This window comes from Oncorhynchus tshawytscha, linkage group LG01 (assembly GCF_018296145.1).
Source record: "Oncorhynchus tshawytscha isolate Ot180627B linkage group LG01, Otsh_v2.0, whole genome shotgun sequence".
NCBI classification, from domain to species: domain Eukaryota; kingdom Metazoa; phylum Chordata; class Actinopteri; order Salmoniformes; family Salmonidae; genus Oncorhynchus; species Oncorhynchus tshawytscha.
The window spans coordinates 25006680-25023990 of NC_056429.1; the positions used below are offsets into that span (position 1 = coordinate 25006680).

Genomic DNA, 17311 nt, shown 5'->3' on the forward strand with positions numbered 1-17311 from the left:
GGCCATTGCCAGGAGTCTGTATATGGTGGCCTTGTGTTTGTCTGACAGTATCCATGTGTGTTCCTTCTCGCGTCCAGATCATCCAAGAAGGACACCAAGGTGTTGATAGAGGATACGGATGATGAGGCCTTCAGCTGAGCCCAGGGCACCAGCTCTACACCCCCAGTGATCTTATCACTCCATCACAGAGCTGCCTCACCACACACACACACACACACACACACATCAGCAGACATAGGCAGACAGACAGACACAAACTAATACATACATGCAGAGACACACACAACAATTAACTTACTCAAGCACAATCTCAGTATATGATATTGGTATAGATGAGGTGGAATTACACACACAGTTCTGTTGTTCAGACCAAGAGGGATACACACAGGAACATATTGGAGAAAAAACACCCAGACCTGGGATTTTCCAATGAGTACTTTTATTTTTTTTAACAGACTCCTTTAGTTTCTTTTCTTTATGTTAATACTTTTTAGTTTGTATATTTGTTTTTGTAGTTCTTTGCCATTTTTAAAGATGTAATAATAGAGAATAAACAACTGTTTACATGCATTTAGTATATCAGGATCAACAGGGATAAGACATATTAATCAAAAAGACTAATAATAATAACCAACCCGAGCATGGACTCTGCAACATTAACCACAGCACATCAACCACATCAACTGGTTTCAACCTGTTGCTTCTTTTTCTACTCTGCGTTTTGGGTTGATTTTTTTTATTGAGTTGTAATAATGAAGTCGATGTAAAACCCTGGCGGCACTTGCAGGAAAAGTGCATTTCATACAAACAAACCAAAACAACTTGTACAAAAATATCATTTGAACATATGAGTCTGTTAAAGTTGCTTTGTATATTTGTTAATGTGCGTTATTTGGATGTCAGAACTATTATGTACCCCATGTATTATTTAGAAGAATGACAATAGCTTGAGCATCTGTGCAATGATATTGATGTGTTTCTCAATGGTGGGAATGTTGTTAGACTTGTGCCATGCTTTCTAGAAGCCGTTGTTGTCGAAGAGTACAAACTCTTCAGGTGGCTCATTCTCCCTCTCATACAAGCTTGGCCCACAGATCAGTTAGTCAGCAACACGTTACAACTTCAAAGTTATCTAATTAGCTCATGGCAAGTGCCCTACACGTGCAAAACTGTACTTTGCTTTTCTGCCAAACGTGTTATTTGAATTAATGTCGTTCGCTGGCATATCATCAACCATCTAGCTAGCCTGAGAAGAATGGTCTGTTCTGTGCGGCGGTGGAGTTGAGAAGACTGAGTGAGCGTTTTTTCCATTTCTCTGCCCTTTAGGAAAACGATCCCATTCTCTTTTGATCAGTCAACAACTGAAACGGCACTGTGACTGTTTTTCTATTGCAGTGTTTTCTACTGATGGTGTGGGGCACTTTGCGTCTGTTCTGTTGTTTTGCTATCAGCCTTCTCAGAACAGTGGCGACAGAGATCAGCGGACAGTGACCAGCGTTTCCACTGGGGTTCCTCTGACTGCCCAAGTGGGTCATGTGGAATCTTCACAGGATACTGTTGACATCTGAAGAGGGCTTTTCCATGGGAGGAATTCCCTGGTTAAACATGAGATCATCATGTCATGTCTGCTAGCCCTCGCACTCTCCAAATAACAGTCTTCACCCTGATCACTGTCATCTCTCTGAAAGATCTACCACTTTTACAACATAGCTGCTGCATCACCACTTGAATATAGAATGCATGCGTCATGTACAGTATCATAGGCCCTGGGACTCTGCATGTGTTGTTTTACTAGTGGTAGTGTTTGTCAGGCTTATTGACTAGAACAGGGACCAAGTGTGTGAGTCGTGTCTCTGCTGTGTCAGGTGATCTCTAATCCTGGAAAGACCTTGCTGTGAAACAGTAGTTCTCAGATCAGATAGCCATGATTAAACGGACCTGTCCTCCTTGGGTTGTAAGGCCTGCAGTATTTACTGGGTTTTAAGGGTTAGTTCATAGTTTCAAGTCTCAGTGGCCAAACATTCTGTTGAAGGTGAGGGTGATTTCTGTTACCAACTCATTCTACAGTACATGTCAGTTTCTCTTGCTTTTTTTGGCAATGCACTTATCAACAAAGCTCATGATTTTGCTGTAATGTTTGCTTTAATGTACTTTTTATAACTTAGTGAATTTTGGTTTTGCCAAGAAAAATAACACCATGGAAATTGTACAACTGTTAGCGCTCTTTTTGTTTGTCACATGCATGCTTTACTTGTAGACAAATATTATTTGCGAGCACAATCTTTATCGGCTGTAACTTTGAAAGTGGGTAAGCCCCTTTTTGTGGGCTTTCTGGCTTTTCAAAGGAAGGATAAGCGTCACTACCTGTTTCTCTCCCCTCCTCCCAGTGTGTGAAATCCTGTCTCTCTCACTCTGTGGCTTAGCTGTTTACATGATGCAGTAGCCATGAGTTGATCAGCATGAGCTCGTCTTTATTGTTTAGACTATTGACATGTCTAATGATAAATTACGGTTGGGGACCCAGCACAAAATCTGTGTAAATTGCAAAGTCCATAGGCTACAAAATATGCTGCAAATGCTTAAAAGTGCCATCAACAACCAGAATGACATACAATGGCTTGTGCCTTTGAGATATATTTCTTATTGTGGTGAGGATTGTAGTCAGAAAGACATATGGCACTTAGGGATGTGCCATGGCGTCTGGTACGTCATTAAAACCACTATCACAAAACACACAATTAAATGATCTAACTACGGAGTGCGTCCTCTTTGTTGGAAGTATAGTTGCTCCCACTTTCTTCTCTTCCCATACTCACGATAACTACTGAACAGGCCAGTCAACCAGCCTTTCCACCAAAAACCACTGCTGCGAGGATGCCTTTACATTCCTTGTAGCTTTTGCATTTCAGGCCTTTTAAAGCGATGGAGAGCTCTTCTACCCCCACAAAACACAAATACACACAGTTTAATCTCATCTAAACCTCCCTCAAGCATTGTCCTCTTTTGTCAGAGAGCAAAAACTTCTCCCTCCAACTTCATGATTGCTTTAGTATCGCTCTACCGATTGTCTTGCCTGCATGCTGGTTTTGTTTTCCACTGTACATATCTTTATTTATTTTTCATTATATGAAGAACACTGATTATTCTAGCTGTTCTGATCATTCTTGATTACATACAGTGCATTCAGAAAGTATTCAAACCCCTTCCATTTTACACTGTTACGTTACAGCCTCATTCTAAAATAGTTATTTTTCCTCATCAAGCTACACACATTACCCCATAATGACAAAGCAAACAGGTTTTTAAAATTGATTTTTTAAAATTGTACCTTAAATCACATTTACATAAAGTATTCAGACCCTTTAATCAGTACTTTGTTGAAGCACCTTTGGCAGCGATTACAGCCTCGAGTCTTCTTGGATATGACGCTACAAGCTTGGCACACCTGCATTTGGGGAGTTTCTCCCATTCTTCTCTGCAGATCCATTCAAGCTCTGTCAGGTTGGATGGGGATCATCTCTGCACAGCTATTTTCAGGGTCTCTCCAGAGAAGTTCGATCAGGTTCAAGTCCGGGCTCTGGCTGGGCCACAACAACATTGAGACTTGTCCCGAAGCCACTCCTGCGTCATCTTGGCTTTATGCTTAGGGTCGTTGTCCTGTTGGAAGGTGAACCATTGCCCCAGTTTGAGGTCCTGAGCAGGCTTTCATCAAGGATCTCTCTACTTTGGTCCATTCATCTTTGCCTCGATCCTGACGAGTCTCCTGGTCCATGCCGCTAAAAAACAACCCCACACTGATGCTGCCTGCCAACACCATGCTTCACCGTAGGGATGGCGCCAGGTTTCCTCCAGACGTGACGCTTTCAGGGCAAAGAGTTCCATCTTGGTTTCCTCATACTAGAGAATATTGTTACTCATGGTCAGAGTCCTTTAGGTGCCTTTTGTCTTTTACTGAGTGGCTTCCATCTGGTCACGCTACCATAAAGGCCTGATTGGTAGAGTGCTGCAGAGATGGCTGTCCTTCTGGAAGGTTCTCCCATCTCTACAGAGGAACTCTGGAGCTCTGTCAGAGTGACCATCGGGTTCTTGGTCACCTCCCTGACCAAGGCCCTTTTAACCCGATTGCTCAGTTTAGCCGGGTGGCTAGCTCTAGGAAGAGTTGATGGTTCCAAACTTATCCATTTAAGAATGATGGAGGCCACTGTGTTTTTGGGGACCTGCAATGCTGCAGAAATATTTTGGTAACCCTTCCCCAGATCTGTGCCGACAAATGTGGGACCTTATATAGAAAGGTGTGCCATTCCATATCATATCAATTGAATTTACCACAGGTGGACTCCAATCAAGTTGTAGAAACATCAAGGATGATCAATGGAAACAGGATGCTGTACGTCATAGGGTGTTGCATTTTAGAACAAGGCAGAAACGTAATAAAATGTGGAAAAAGTGAAGGGGCCTGAAAACTTTAGAAATGCACTGCATATTTTGTTTTCCATATAGCTTTAAAACAAGCAGTATTCTAGGTGGTGATGAGCATTTTGATTGTTCACAATCCTGCATTCAAATGTAAAACCTGTTTAATTGTGTTTGTAAAAAAAGAAACAGTAGAAGTTCATCTGGATTGTGATTGGTCGTATTTTGTTGGGGTTTCAATACTTTTTCCTGGCTCCCTCATCCTCAGGGTTCATTGGCATCCAGGCCTACTGGAGGGAGGGGACTAGGGGTTGGCACAACCCTCACTCCATAGTGTCGACACTAACAAGATACTAATGGAGGACATTATCTTAGAAGCATTCTAATGCATATACAGTGGCTTCGGAAAGTATTCAGACCCCTTGACTTTTTCCACATTGTTACATTACAGCCGTATTCTAAAACCTACACACAATACCTGACAAAGCGAAAACAGCTTTGTAGCAATTTTTGCAAATGTATTAAATTTAAAACTGTAATACCTTATGTAAATAAGTATTCAGACCCTTTGCTATGAGACTCGAAATTGAGCTCAGATGCATCATGTATCCATTGATCATCCTTGATGTTTCTACAACTTGATTGGAGTCCACCTGTGGTAAATTGATTGGACATGATTTGGAAAGACACACACATGCGGGACATAAGGTCCCACAGTTGACAGTGCATGTCAGAGCAAAAACCAAGCCATGAGGTTGAATTAGAGCTCCGAGACAGGATTGTGTCGAAGGCACAGAACTGAGATCTGAGGAAGGGTCCAAACACATTTCTGCAGCATTGAAGGTCGTCCCCAAGAACACAGTGGCCATCATTCTTAAATTGAATAAGTTTGGACCCACCAAGTCTCTTTCTAGAGTTGCCTGGCCAAACTGAGCAATCAGGGGAGAAGGGCCTTGGTCAGGGAGGTGACCAAGAACCCGATGGTCACTTTGACAGAGCTCTAGAGGTCCTGTGTGGAGATGGGACAACCTTCCAGAAGGACAATCATTGCAGCACAAGCACAATCAGGCCTTTATGGTAGAGCGGCTAGACTGAAGCCACTCCGCAGTAAAAGGTATGACAGCCCGCTTGGAGTTTGCCAAAAGGTACCTAAAGATTATCAGACCATGAGAAACGAGATCCTCTGGTCTGATGAAATCAAGATTGAACATTTGGCGTGAATGCCAAGCGTCACCATCCCTACGTTGAAACATGGTGGTGGCAGCATCATGCTGTGGGGTTGTTTTTCAGCGGCAGGTACTGGGAGTCTAGTCAGGATTGGGGGTAAGATGAACAGAGCACAGTACAGAGAGATCCTTCATGAAAACCAGCTCCAGAGCTCTCAGGACCTCAAACTGGGGCGAAGGTTCACCTTCCAACAGGACAACGACCCAAAGCATACAGCAGAGACAACGCAAGAGTGGCTTCAGGACAAGTCTCTTTATGTCCTTGAGTGGCCCAGCCTGAGCCCAGACTTGAACATCTCTGGAGACCTGAAAACAGCTGTGCAGCAAAGCTCTCCATTCAACCTGACATAGCTTGAGATCTGCAAAGAAGAAATTCCCCAAATACAGGTATGCCAAGCTTGTAGCATCTCTTACCCAAGAAGACTCAATGCTGTAATCGCTGCCAAAAGGTGCTTCAACAAAGTACTAAGTAAAGGGTCTTAATAATACTTATGTAAATGTGATTGCTAATTTAAAACAAATAAACTAACATTTCTGTATTGTGTGTAGATTGAGGAAAAATTTCAATTGTATTCATTTTAGAATAAAGCTGTAACGTAACAAAATGAAGTCATGGGGTATGAATATGTCCCAAAGGCACTGTATGACCGACTAACAGTTACTCACTAATTTATAAAACTGACCAATGTCTAATGACAAGAGATGGTCAAAGTGATAACCCTTTGACAGACGGTTACTTTGTAAGACTTGAATGATAACCAAGCCCTGACATCACAATATCCCACTCAATGATTTGCTGATTTCACTGCTTGCAAAATCCCATGATTTTAAGTGTTTGATATCTCTGCATCTTTACTTCCTTCTTGATGTTGTACCCTTTCTTTCTAAAAGTGGAAGACTGTAACGGTGTCTATAGTAACTAGATGTACTTTGATTACATTATGAAAAACGATAGATCAGATGTGCTTGTGTTTTAAAGAGACAAAGGAAACGTCTTACAATCCCCCTTTGACAGAGTGGTTTGTAAATGTTGTGTATAACGGTGTACTACGATGGTCTCATTTGTATTTCTGTATACACTTTGGTTATCCTGTCATATCTGGGTTTTATAAACCACGTTTATTTTTAAAACTGTCACCCTGGCTCTGGCTTTTTTATTTCTTCCATTCCATAATAATAATAATAATAAAAAATGATTTGTTTGTACCGAGATCTCCTAATGTTGAACATAAACATACTCGGGTGAGGAATTTTGTTTGCAAGTTCTTCGGAAGGAAAGTACAGATGCAATGTTGCACTCCCATACCTTAAGTTCTTCAGCCCAACACAATCAAATGAAAGAAAAGACCAGGCTTTTCCAGGCTGTTTAAGAATTCACAACTAGGTTGTTTATTTTCATGATAACTGACAGGATAAATGTTATACATTCTTTTTTAACACTGATTTTGTTTATTTTAGTATGCAAAATGATGAAATCATGAATATGATACATAATTCCAAATGTTCCATAAAATTAACACAATTGAATCAATTGTGAGCACTCGTCACCCTGGCATATCATCCATTTTTAGATTAGTCACAAGACAAAAAGGAAATGACCCGAAAAAATTATGCCAGAAAACACTTAGATCCATGTAAATGTTAAATTTCATTCATCATATTCATGTAAATGCATATATAAAATGTGTACAGTTGTATATGCACATACAGTAATGCAATTACTTAAGTTGAGCTTACTGTACAAAAGACATGAGTATGACACATTTTTTCTAACCATTTCTCCCAGTACTTCAGTATAAACATATACAAACAAAGGCCCTCTGGCTTCAGAAGCTAAAAACTACAACGGACTTATAAAAAGAGACATTCACATTTCTGAAACAAACTCAATGATTTTAATCTCCCGTCCCTCTGCTTGCACTGCGGACTGTGTGAACAGAGAAGCAACGTGGATGAGTCAGGTGAAGATCTCCTGTGTTCCGTGCTGGATTCCCCCAGGATGCCCCTGTCTCTCAGTCTCTCTCCATGTGTGTGTAGTGAGTGTGTGTGGCCTCTACGGAGAGGGAGGTTTCCTACTGTAATGCACCTGGTATCTGTTGACAGGCAGGCCTTTGATCTGTGTGTTGAGGCAGGTGGTCTTGCACGGAATCATGTCCTCCTCCTCCTCACCTATGAGCCAGTCGTGGACCGAGCGCTCGGCCGCCGGGGTCACGTGCTCCACCAGCCAGCCCTGGTGCCACTTGTCAAAGCGCTCGTGCTGGTTCACAGCAACCCTGTGCTGGGACTGGGGGAGAGAGACAGAGGGGAAGAGCCAGTCACGGTCAGACCAACAGACAGTGCCTTAAAAGGGACAACATTCCACAGTGGAAGCACTGGATGACGAGTGCCATGACGATGTATAACTGATGCCAAAACAAGACATAACACTTTAAACATGTTGGAAGCAGCTATAACTATAAATACCTTCATAGAAATCTTGTCCCTTCTAGTTCAATGCCCACCTTAACTTCTCTTCAACTCACACACATGCAATCCCAGACATAAATTGGTCGTAGCTACCTTCCTGGCTTTGACCAGCGCTCCCCGGCGGTACATGTAGTCCTCAGAGTTCATGACGAACACCATCTTGTGGGTGTTGAGTTTAAAGCGGCAGTCCAGACTGCCAGCACTCTCCACTCCCAGCTGTCTGTGCCACTCCCGTCTGCAGCGCATCGCCTCCACCTGCCGCACCTGCCAGCGTCTGAAGTGCCTCAGGTTCCTACACACACACACACACACACACACACACACACAGGGGACAGTCAGAGTATATCAGAGGGAAAATACTGTGGTTCAGACAGAGGACCACAGTGAAGCAAGGTACAGTAATATTCAAATCAGAGCCTGATATGCTAGGACTCATTTTGTGCTTGGCTGTTATGGCAAGCAGAAACAATCTATCTGCACTGCAGTGCTTTTGACAATCATTAGTTAAGACAGTGAAATTACAAAATGTGAAAACACAGGATTACCGTGTAATGTCTCGGGAATTCAGGTGGCATCATATGACGGTCAATATATGGACATCACAACCAAAGTTAATTGTGTGAATCTCTCACTTACCTGGGCAAAAATACCGGTTTGAAAAAGTAGCCTTCGTTCTGCGAGCAAAGCGTTGACTCTGTCCCTACAAACTGTTCCATATAGCTGGACAGGCACTGGACAGGGAGAGAGATGTCTCTATATCAAAACAATGCCATTACAAAAGGCCATATACTCAATCATAAGCAAAGCTTGATGAGTTGGTCATTTAATTCAGCTGTGTAGTACTAGGGCAAAAAACAAAATGTGCCCCCAGGGGGGAGTTTGGGAAACCCTGCTTTAGGGCGGGGACCCCAATTTTTTCCACCAGAATTTCAGGGGACCCCACTTTTTTTGCAATAATTTCTCACAGCCCCACCAAAATAAGAATGACATCCTTAAAATCTGTATATTTTTACATCAAGAAGTACCCTTCAATTTATTACATTTTAATCTCTCATCAAAATAAACCAATAAATGTACTTTATCACATTTTATTTTTTAAATGATCTTTCTCAAAAACATTTGTATATTGTCCCATACAATAATCTGTACTCTTACTTTTTGGTTCCAGCCACTGAAGACCCATTGAGACCTCCAGTCAATATTTGTATTTTGGGGGGGGGGGGCGCGACCCCACTGCCGTTCCCAACCCCGACTTTGAATACCACCACCTTAGGGCACGGCAGGTTGCCATACAAGGCCAGTCTATGTTCATGTCCAAAGGGGAATACTATGACATTCTAAAGGTGCTAAAAGTGCCACTGTCCGTACGATTCTTTACCTGTACATCCAATGGGTCATCAGCCTGGGCCTCCTCTGTGTCCAGCAGCTCAATGGTCAAGGTCACCTGGCCTTGGTTCTGAATGAACATTACCTACAAAATAATTCACATCCCAGCAAGCCATTAAACATCAATGATCAACACGACGGTTTCAGAATGCACAAAATCTCTATTACAATAAGCAGCAGCTGAACTCCTACCAACTATGAGCAAAACCATCCTGCTTCAACCAAGTAAAATATACAACCCCCCCAAAAAGCACAATATTCAATAGAAAATCTCTTCACATATACAAGGCTCAGCGTTTGTCCCCCCAGGGCAGGCCGTTACCTTAAAGCAGTTCTCCTCAGCCATGACCCTCTCCGACTTCCACTGGTAGCTGGTCTCCCAGGCTGTTCTCACACACTGGGACGACAGGTTAGCCCCCGCCGCGCCCCTCTTCCTCTCGGCCAGGTACAGCTCAGCCACCTGAAGACACACCTCGTCACTCACCAGGTGCTGCAGCTGCAGGAAGAGAGAGAAATTACATGCATTCTGAGAGCAATCAAACACTTCAGGATCACTATATTCTTGAGGTAAAGAATGAATAGGCAGTTAACGGATATGCATTTGGTTCTGTAGATTATGAAAACTGGCAACTAGAGAGACACCACTGACCTGTCTAATGATGTTCTGGATGAGCTTGTCGATGGTGAAGCCAATGTAGGCGTGGATGGTGAACATCTCCCGCAATGTGTCCTCATACTGTGTGGACTCCAGGTTCCCATCCAGAAGACTGCGTACCATATCCAGGAACGCTGGGTAGTACTCCTCCAGTTCTACCTCACCTGTAGAGCAAGTTCACAGGTCATTGAACAGACACTAGCTAGCTACAGAACTTCCCTCTCAAAAAAACCATGGCAAACTTGAGCCCAATGTTCCCTCTTCTGTACACAGATAAACAAACAAAGGCAGGCTACTAGATATGAAGGACGTTAGATCTGAGAGGTTCATACTGGGCTGTTTGAGGCGGAGCTCCATGGCCAGGTCCCGGCACTCGGCCATCAGAAGCCTCTCACGGTTCTGCTCTGCCCGGTGCTCCAGCAGTTGCCTCTCCGCCTGCCGGTACACCCTCAGCAGCCGCTGGCACAGGGTCTGGTGGAGCCGCAGGAAGAAGTACCAGTTGTTGTTGACGAAGAACAGGTTGTAGACTCCGTCCAGCTCCTTCTGGTGCTCTGCCTCAGGGTCTCTCAGGTCCACCTTCTCCCCTCCCACTGGAGCCAGGCTATGGGACGAGGCTACACCCAGCTCCACTGTCTGTGGAGAGGCACAGCGCCGCCGCCTCGACTCCCCGTTCTGCTGCTGATGCTGATGTTGCTGACTGCCTGATGTTGCTACGGCTCCTGGTATACCGCCACATCCTCCTCCCCGGTCTCCTCTCTCCTCCACCTCCTCGTCCGTCCACTCCTCCGTCTCGCTGAGCTCGCCGCGGCGGGAGAAGAAGAGGTCGGGGACAAAGTGCTGGATGACGCGCTTGATGTGGTCCTTGTCGTCCTTGTGGATGGTGGGCTGGCGTTTGACGTGGTAGATGATGAGAGAGGCGGCGTCCTCCAGGATCTGCTTGTCCTCATAGGTGAACACCATGTGGGGATCGCTGACCGCTGGCGCACTGCTCCCGTCACGCCCCTGCTGGGCCACCCCCCCCTCCTCTGTGCTCTGCTCCTGACGCTGAGGGGACAAACGCACAGGTTAGACAACACAGGAGAACATCTCCTTTCTAAAGAACCTTTGATGGATCGGTCGGGCGACTACAAAGGAAGTGGATTGAGTCGGAGTACTCACCTCGTCATAAACACTTTCAATCTCATTGAGCAGGCTTTTGGATCGAAGGGCCTTCATGTCATTCTGCTTGAAGTTGACCCCCTGGTGGTCCAGGGACTTGAGGTAGGCCTTCTCATACTGCTCCCTCCAGATCTTGTTGAAGCCCTGCTGGGCTTCTCTCCACTCCTCCTCCTTTGCTTTCAATCTACAGACACAGCAGAGAGGACATCAAAGAATTAACATACACAGAGAGATTCACATTGTGCAAGTAATTTGGGTCAAATCTCTGCATGTGTACGTGTGTGTACCCTGACCTCTTGAGCACCACAGGCACGGCAGTAGCAGGGCTTCTCTTCAGCCCCTCTATAATCTCAGGGGCCTTGTCGCCGTAGATACGGTAGATGGCTCGGCGCTGGATGACCTCAGAGGTGCCTCCCAGACAATCGTCCAGACGGAAGCGGTCCTGGTCCTCAGGCGACAGACGGGACAGCTTCTTCTGAACGCTCTCCAGGACCCGGATGGTGGCCAGGTTAGTCTCCAGGACCACATCCAACTGGAGGAAACAGGAAAATAACTAGGTCCTCAAAGGTGATTCTGCAGTGATGCTCTGGGTAGATAAGGGAGAACAGTCTGTTTGCATGTAGTTGGTGGCTGTAGTAGTACTTCTGATATCTCGGCTTACTCACCTCAAACCTTTCGTCCTCACAGCGATGAAGCTGCTCCTCATATGGAGTTTTCTTTGAGCTCACAAACGTAGAGTCCTCCGACCACGAGGGGAAAGAAACCCAGGTGTCATTCAGCACCTGGCAATACACCATTTTAGTTGTATTTTAATTTTCAACACAACTGGGAACATAATCATTGATGCCAACCAGAAGTCGTTGATGGGCGAAAAACAAAAAACGGACACTCAATTCTGATTGATCTTCAATAATTACCCCATCCTCAACCTCCTGATAAAGATATCAAAATAAAAGCGTCCGCTAAGATTAAATCTGAATAAATGTGGAAAAACACAAGGCCCTGGCATGCAGCAGCTCAAACAAAACATGCATGGAAGTAGATTCATAGCTATTGGAACAATAGTTACAACTTTGTAGTGTCTCCTACTAGACTCAAAAAAGGGCTAAACACTTGATATAGAAATCAGAGGTGCTGGAATGGCAAATCTTATACACACATACACACAAAACTCCTTTCATTTATGAGCACCTCTTTGCAGATAGCAGTGCGACCGCTGCACTTGGGCTGCTGGTAAGTCTTGGGTAGTGCTCTGTAGCTGGATCCCAGGCGCTTGCAAGAGGCATAGTCGACCTCCCTGCCCCCACCTCCTTCCATGTATCGGTCTGACAGGCCAGACACTGAATGAGAGAGCTCTTTGTCCCCCAGAAAAGACTTGAACTGGGTATATAGCTCTGGAAACTTCCTGGAGGAAATAATGAACATGGTCAAATTAATGAAAGGCTCAAGAGGAGACTTGGCAAAACATACTGCCCTTCATACAGTACAATAATATCATTATGCATTTATTTACTGAGAAAGACATCTGTGACCGTTCTCTCTGAAATCTCCCACAATCCACTTACCCCAGAAAGGGAGTGACAAGCTGCAGCAGCTCTGCTCCCGAAACCACTTCCTGGTTAAACAAAGCAATACAGCGGAGGAAGTTCTCATATACCTCCCGACTCTTGAAGAAACGGCGAAGCTGCAACAAATCAAAACATTATTATCGTCATTGGTGACCAAGGCTTTCATGATATTTGTCACAGCCAAAACACATTATGGAATAATTCCAACGCGGACACCTGGGCATTACCTTGTCAAAAAATGTGAACTCCCGCAAGACTCCATGCTTCCCAACTGATGCAAAGGACTGGTCTTTGGAGCATGAAAACTTCATCTTTTTCTAAAAAACAAAAAAACATAACCAATCACATACAGTATAGGTCTTCTAGGAAAATAGTGACTTGTATAAATGTGTGATTAAGTCCAGACCTTGAGCAGTGGTGTCATGTGAGGCAGCAGCATGGGCCTGGGTCTCTTCTTGCTCTGTTTGCTCATGTCCTCGTCCTCTGCCCTCTTCAGATGGTCTTTCCCAGTCAGGGAGCTGCCAGTGAACTGAAAGGATACAATGTAGAAACACAAATTGCACTGAAAGTGAACTGATCACAGAAAATTACCATGGGCAGGATGCTCTCAGAAAGGGGAAAATACTGACCAGTGATCTCTTAGCATCTGGTAAGAACTGTCCAAACTCAGCCAGTAAGTCCTCTTGGCCTTTGAAGAGGCTGGCCACTTTTGAGAAAACTTCATCCTCTGTCATTCCACTACTACCATGACCCCGGCTCTCCTTGACCTCAAGCTGCTCTTTCTGAAAAGACAAAAACAGACAATTATTCCATCGGAGAAATCATGATATGATACACACTAATCTGCTACAATTTAAAGTAGCCTTGATGCTAGCAAACAACTTAACTTTAAGCAGACTTCACTTTATATCAAACTAATATATTGTTTTCAATTGACAGAAAAACAAATCAATTACCATATTGATGACACAGTGTACCTGGTAAGTGTGTAGTATCTCAAGGAAGGATCTGTAGATCTCTGGATGGTCTAGGAAGCGGTTTTTGATTTTGTTGACATAGCTGATAGCACTGTCAAATTCTACTGGGCTGGGCTCTGAGGCAGGGGGGGACACTGAGGAGGACTGTGGCTGGGATGGGCTCTCTCTGCTGGGGAGTGGCAAGGACAGTCTACTGGGAGGCTCTGGGGGCCCTGAGGATGAGTAGATGCTTTCAGGCGATGCCACAGCTTCACTTTGGGCAGAACCAACTTCAGCAACAGATGAGCCTGTGGCACTCACAGCAGGGCTTGTCATACTCTTCCCCTGACCTGGGGACACCTACCAAAAAGGGGCACTTATTGTTAACATAAATTAACTTCACAACATCCATCATGTGTGACCAGTTTGGTCTGCTATGGTGGAAAGGTTGTGGCAAACTCCACTTATATATAGGCCTACTACCAGTACTTGGTATAATGGTTGATTAATAAAATTGGGTTACAAATGTTGTGCATAGGCAGCCAGTATTAGAGTTTAATGCAACCCAAATCAATACACATTTAGAGGGACCCACCTGGGCAGAGAATGGGGACTGAAGGAAAACCACGCCATTCTTGGGAATCTCTATCCGATACCCTGGGGGCAGGAAGGCATTGAATCCTAAGACGAGGTCCGGGTGCCCATGGAAGAGCTGAGACACACGGTTTATAACACCCGGTGTGTCAATGCTATGAAGGAGAGAAAGATTTTAAGCTAATTTAATAGGGACAGAGGAAGTGACCTTAAATGAGAAAATCTGCTTCCCAACAATTTAAGAGTAACTTCAACAGTATAAAAAAATATATACACATGTATGAAAATCTGCTTCTCAACATAAGAGTCACTTCAATAGTATAAAAAATATATACTGTATGTATCAAGAAATGGCAAACGGAAATGCTATACCTTTGTGATTTGAATTCTTTCATTATGTCAAGAAATTTGTTGTATATTCCAGGGTCATTCCCAAATCGTATTTTGACTTGGTCCAGGTATGATAGGGCATCTTCAACCTTAAGGGAAAGAGAATGGTGTGAAACCAAATGAAAACTCAGAGCATATAAAAATGTTTTTTATTATTTCCATAAGATGCTAGATATTAAGTGTTCCAGGTTAAAGACCGATCATCAACAAGAATGCTAGCGTGTGAGTGATTGTATCACTGTTATTACACATTCACAAACAGGGGGAAATTAGTTATGTTGCTCCTCAATGAAGTCATGAGCTGAACAATTTATGGTATGATGTCTTCACCATAACTCATTTAGCTATCCATCCAACTCCCTAACACCAATTGCAGTTACACTGCAAACAATAAGCAGTTAACTAGGCTGAGGAAGAGATTACATTTTTGGGGGGGCTGTGTTAGCTATATCACATCGGAACACCTTGGACGCATTGTAGCTAAAAATCTGGTGAACAAGGAAAACGTAGTTAAACTGCATGGTTAACGTTAGCTAGCTAACAAAACCGATGGTTATGTGCGGCATATGATCATCGATTTTAAAATCAGCAATACGAATAAACAATACAATAGCTAACGTTAGCATGGCGTATTGAGAAAACCCTACTCATAAACTAGCTGGCAAGTTATCAAACGAGTAACGTTACTGTATGTTGGCTAACGTTAGTTAGTTGTCGGATTACAAACCAGCTAGCAAGCAATAGCGCGTATTTAAAGACAGGTCTCCCATTTTGTGCCAACAAACACCATCCCATTCTAGACAACTTAAATGTGACTTTTTTTCTGGCATTGCGGGCAGAAAATGTGAACAAGGAACCTCAGATGCTCAAAGTTAACCAACAATGGAAAGTAGCTAACTAACCAGCCAAAGAAACTAACATAGATATATGTTATACTGTGCTGTATCTGGATGACCCAATGAATGATTATTAAAATCGTGTCTAACGCAATTGAAGAATCCAAGTTCTGGCGTTAGTTAACCTACACTAAAGTACTGTTCATGCGACATTCTATTCAGAACACCTTTATGATTAACTAGCTAGCAAACGTTAACTCCTGAGCATGAAGAGAAAGACAATATCTGACGAACACAAAATGGTTCTGAGGAAGACTTTTCCCTTTTTGTTCCCGTCTCTTACCTTCAGTTTTTGAAAGTGCTGTTGTTGCACTTGCTTTTGTACAACATAGGCCTTGTCTTGAATTTGGTTTATTTGTTTCGTGTTGCTGTGTGCCTGAATTTTCGCCATGATCCCGGAGATAGTAACAGACATACAGCCACTACTACTTGGTTGATTATACGCTTTGGTATCTGGTTGTTGGCTAGCCGACAAAAATCTTGCCTTCGTCGGAAGCTTGCTAGCTAGCTAGCAACCCTTAGTTGGCTGGCTAGCTAGCTAGCTAGTAGATAACGTTAGCCAGAAGCAAAATAAGGAAAATCCAGCCAAGTAACAATTATGGGAATAAGCTACTACTCGATGCGACTTTGATTAAAAGTCATTATCGGTCCAACAAGTAACTACTACTGGTATGCTGTTAGAGTGAAGCCTCTGAAAAAAGCTTTGAGACAATGGTTGCTGATTATGATATTTTAAATAAACTATCGCCTGTCTCTTTAAATTCGGCGGCAGCTGTGCAGCCAGTCTTGGCGTCCGGAAGCAGAGACGGAAGAAGCGGCGAGACACCCCACTCCCTTATCTTTGCTGGATACATTACCGTCAAGGAACTAAACCGAGCAGACACAGCTGCTATTGCATTGTTGACTATGGAAGAACCACCCCGTTAAGCAGACCAGAACTGACCGTTTTTTTTCAAAGGCAAACGGCCTGAGTAAAAACTCTTTATTTATCCACCATCTTTGTCCGGAAGCACAGTCAGAGAAATTCCAATGCGCAGACGCATGGAGAAACGGGTGGAGCTTCACGAGCAAAGTAGGGATTTTTCTCCATCCTCCTTACAACAGTACAGTCCTTGTTCAATTTTCACACTGACTGGAGGAAACCTTTTTACAGAAGTGTATACAAGTTGCACGCAGAACTTGAATATTTTTACGAATGTTAAAGCGTCTATTTGCATAGTTTGAGATGTGAGCACAGAATTTGACGGCCTGCCACTCACCAACACAGAATCAACCGGGAGGGAAAGTAATGGGCGTGCCACAGAAGACCAAGACCTGAATATAGCTAGTGGCCTACTACAATACACACAGGATATTTGTATTAGATACTTTATTTGTAAATAGTCATACTTGGCATAGCACATTCATACTCTATACATATGCATACTCTATGCATATTCTATTACTTTTTTTTATTGCACTGTGAATTTAAGGGAGGTAGCACAAGCATTTCGCTGCACAAACTATACCCGTTGTGTGTACCTGATGAATACAATTTTATTTTAGAAGTATTCATACAACCATCCAGACTGAGAAAAACCATACCATGGACTAAGTGGTCCTA

The 17311-nt window shown here is 43.6% G+C and overlaps 2 protein-coding genes across 4 annotated transcripts in view; one reads left to right on the forward strand and one right to left on the reverse strand.

The window, feature by feature from the left end:
- The window catches only part of LOC112248279 (xenotropic and polytropic retrovirus receptor 1 homolog), a 92900-nt gene extending 92651 nt beyond the window's left edge, over positions 1-249 (forward strand). Inside the window, exon 15 of the mRNA XM_024417181.1 lies at positions 78-249. Within this exon, the coding sequence (XP_024272949.1) occupies positions 78-138 (61 nt within the window). The 3' untranslated portion in view covers positions 139-249. The remainder of the gene's footprint in view (positions 1-77) is intronic.
- Positions 250-6992: 6743 nt separating this feature from the next.
- Positions 6993-16714, reverse strand: LOC112248288 (paired amphipathic helix protein Sin3b). 3 transcript variants are annotated; one of them, XM_024417209.2, is made up of 19 exons: positions 16652-16714; positions 14795-14901; positions 14424-14577; positions 13829-14188; positions 13502-13654; positions 13279-13401; positions 13100-13189; positions 12870-12988; positions 12496-12709; positions 11970-12086; positions 11598-11836; positions 11305-11488; positions 10479-11190; positions 10141-10310; positions 9814-9987; positions 9484-9576; positions 8742-8836; positions 8199-8397; positions 6993-7923 (listed from the first exon to the last, which is right to left on the reverse strand). In XM_024417209.2, exons 2-19 carry the CDS (start codon positions 14815-14817, stop codon positions 7693-7695), a joined length of 3450 nt encoding a protein of 1149 aa, XP_024272977.1. In that variant the 5' UTR covers positions 14818-14901; positions 16652-16714; the 3' UTR covers positions 6993-7692. The 3 variants fall into 3 exon arrangements, with proteins under 3 accessions (XP_024272977.1, XP_024272969.1, XP_024272960.1); XM_024417201.2 differs by lacking the exon at positions 16652-16714 and adding an exon at positions 15992-16641 and having other exon boundaries at positions 13850-14188; XM_024417192.2 differs by lacking the exon at positions 16652-16714 and adding an exon at positions 15992-16641.
- Positions 16715-17311: the final 597 nt, after the last annotated feature.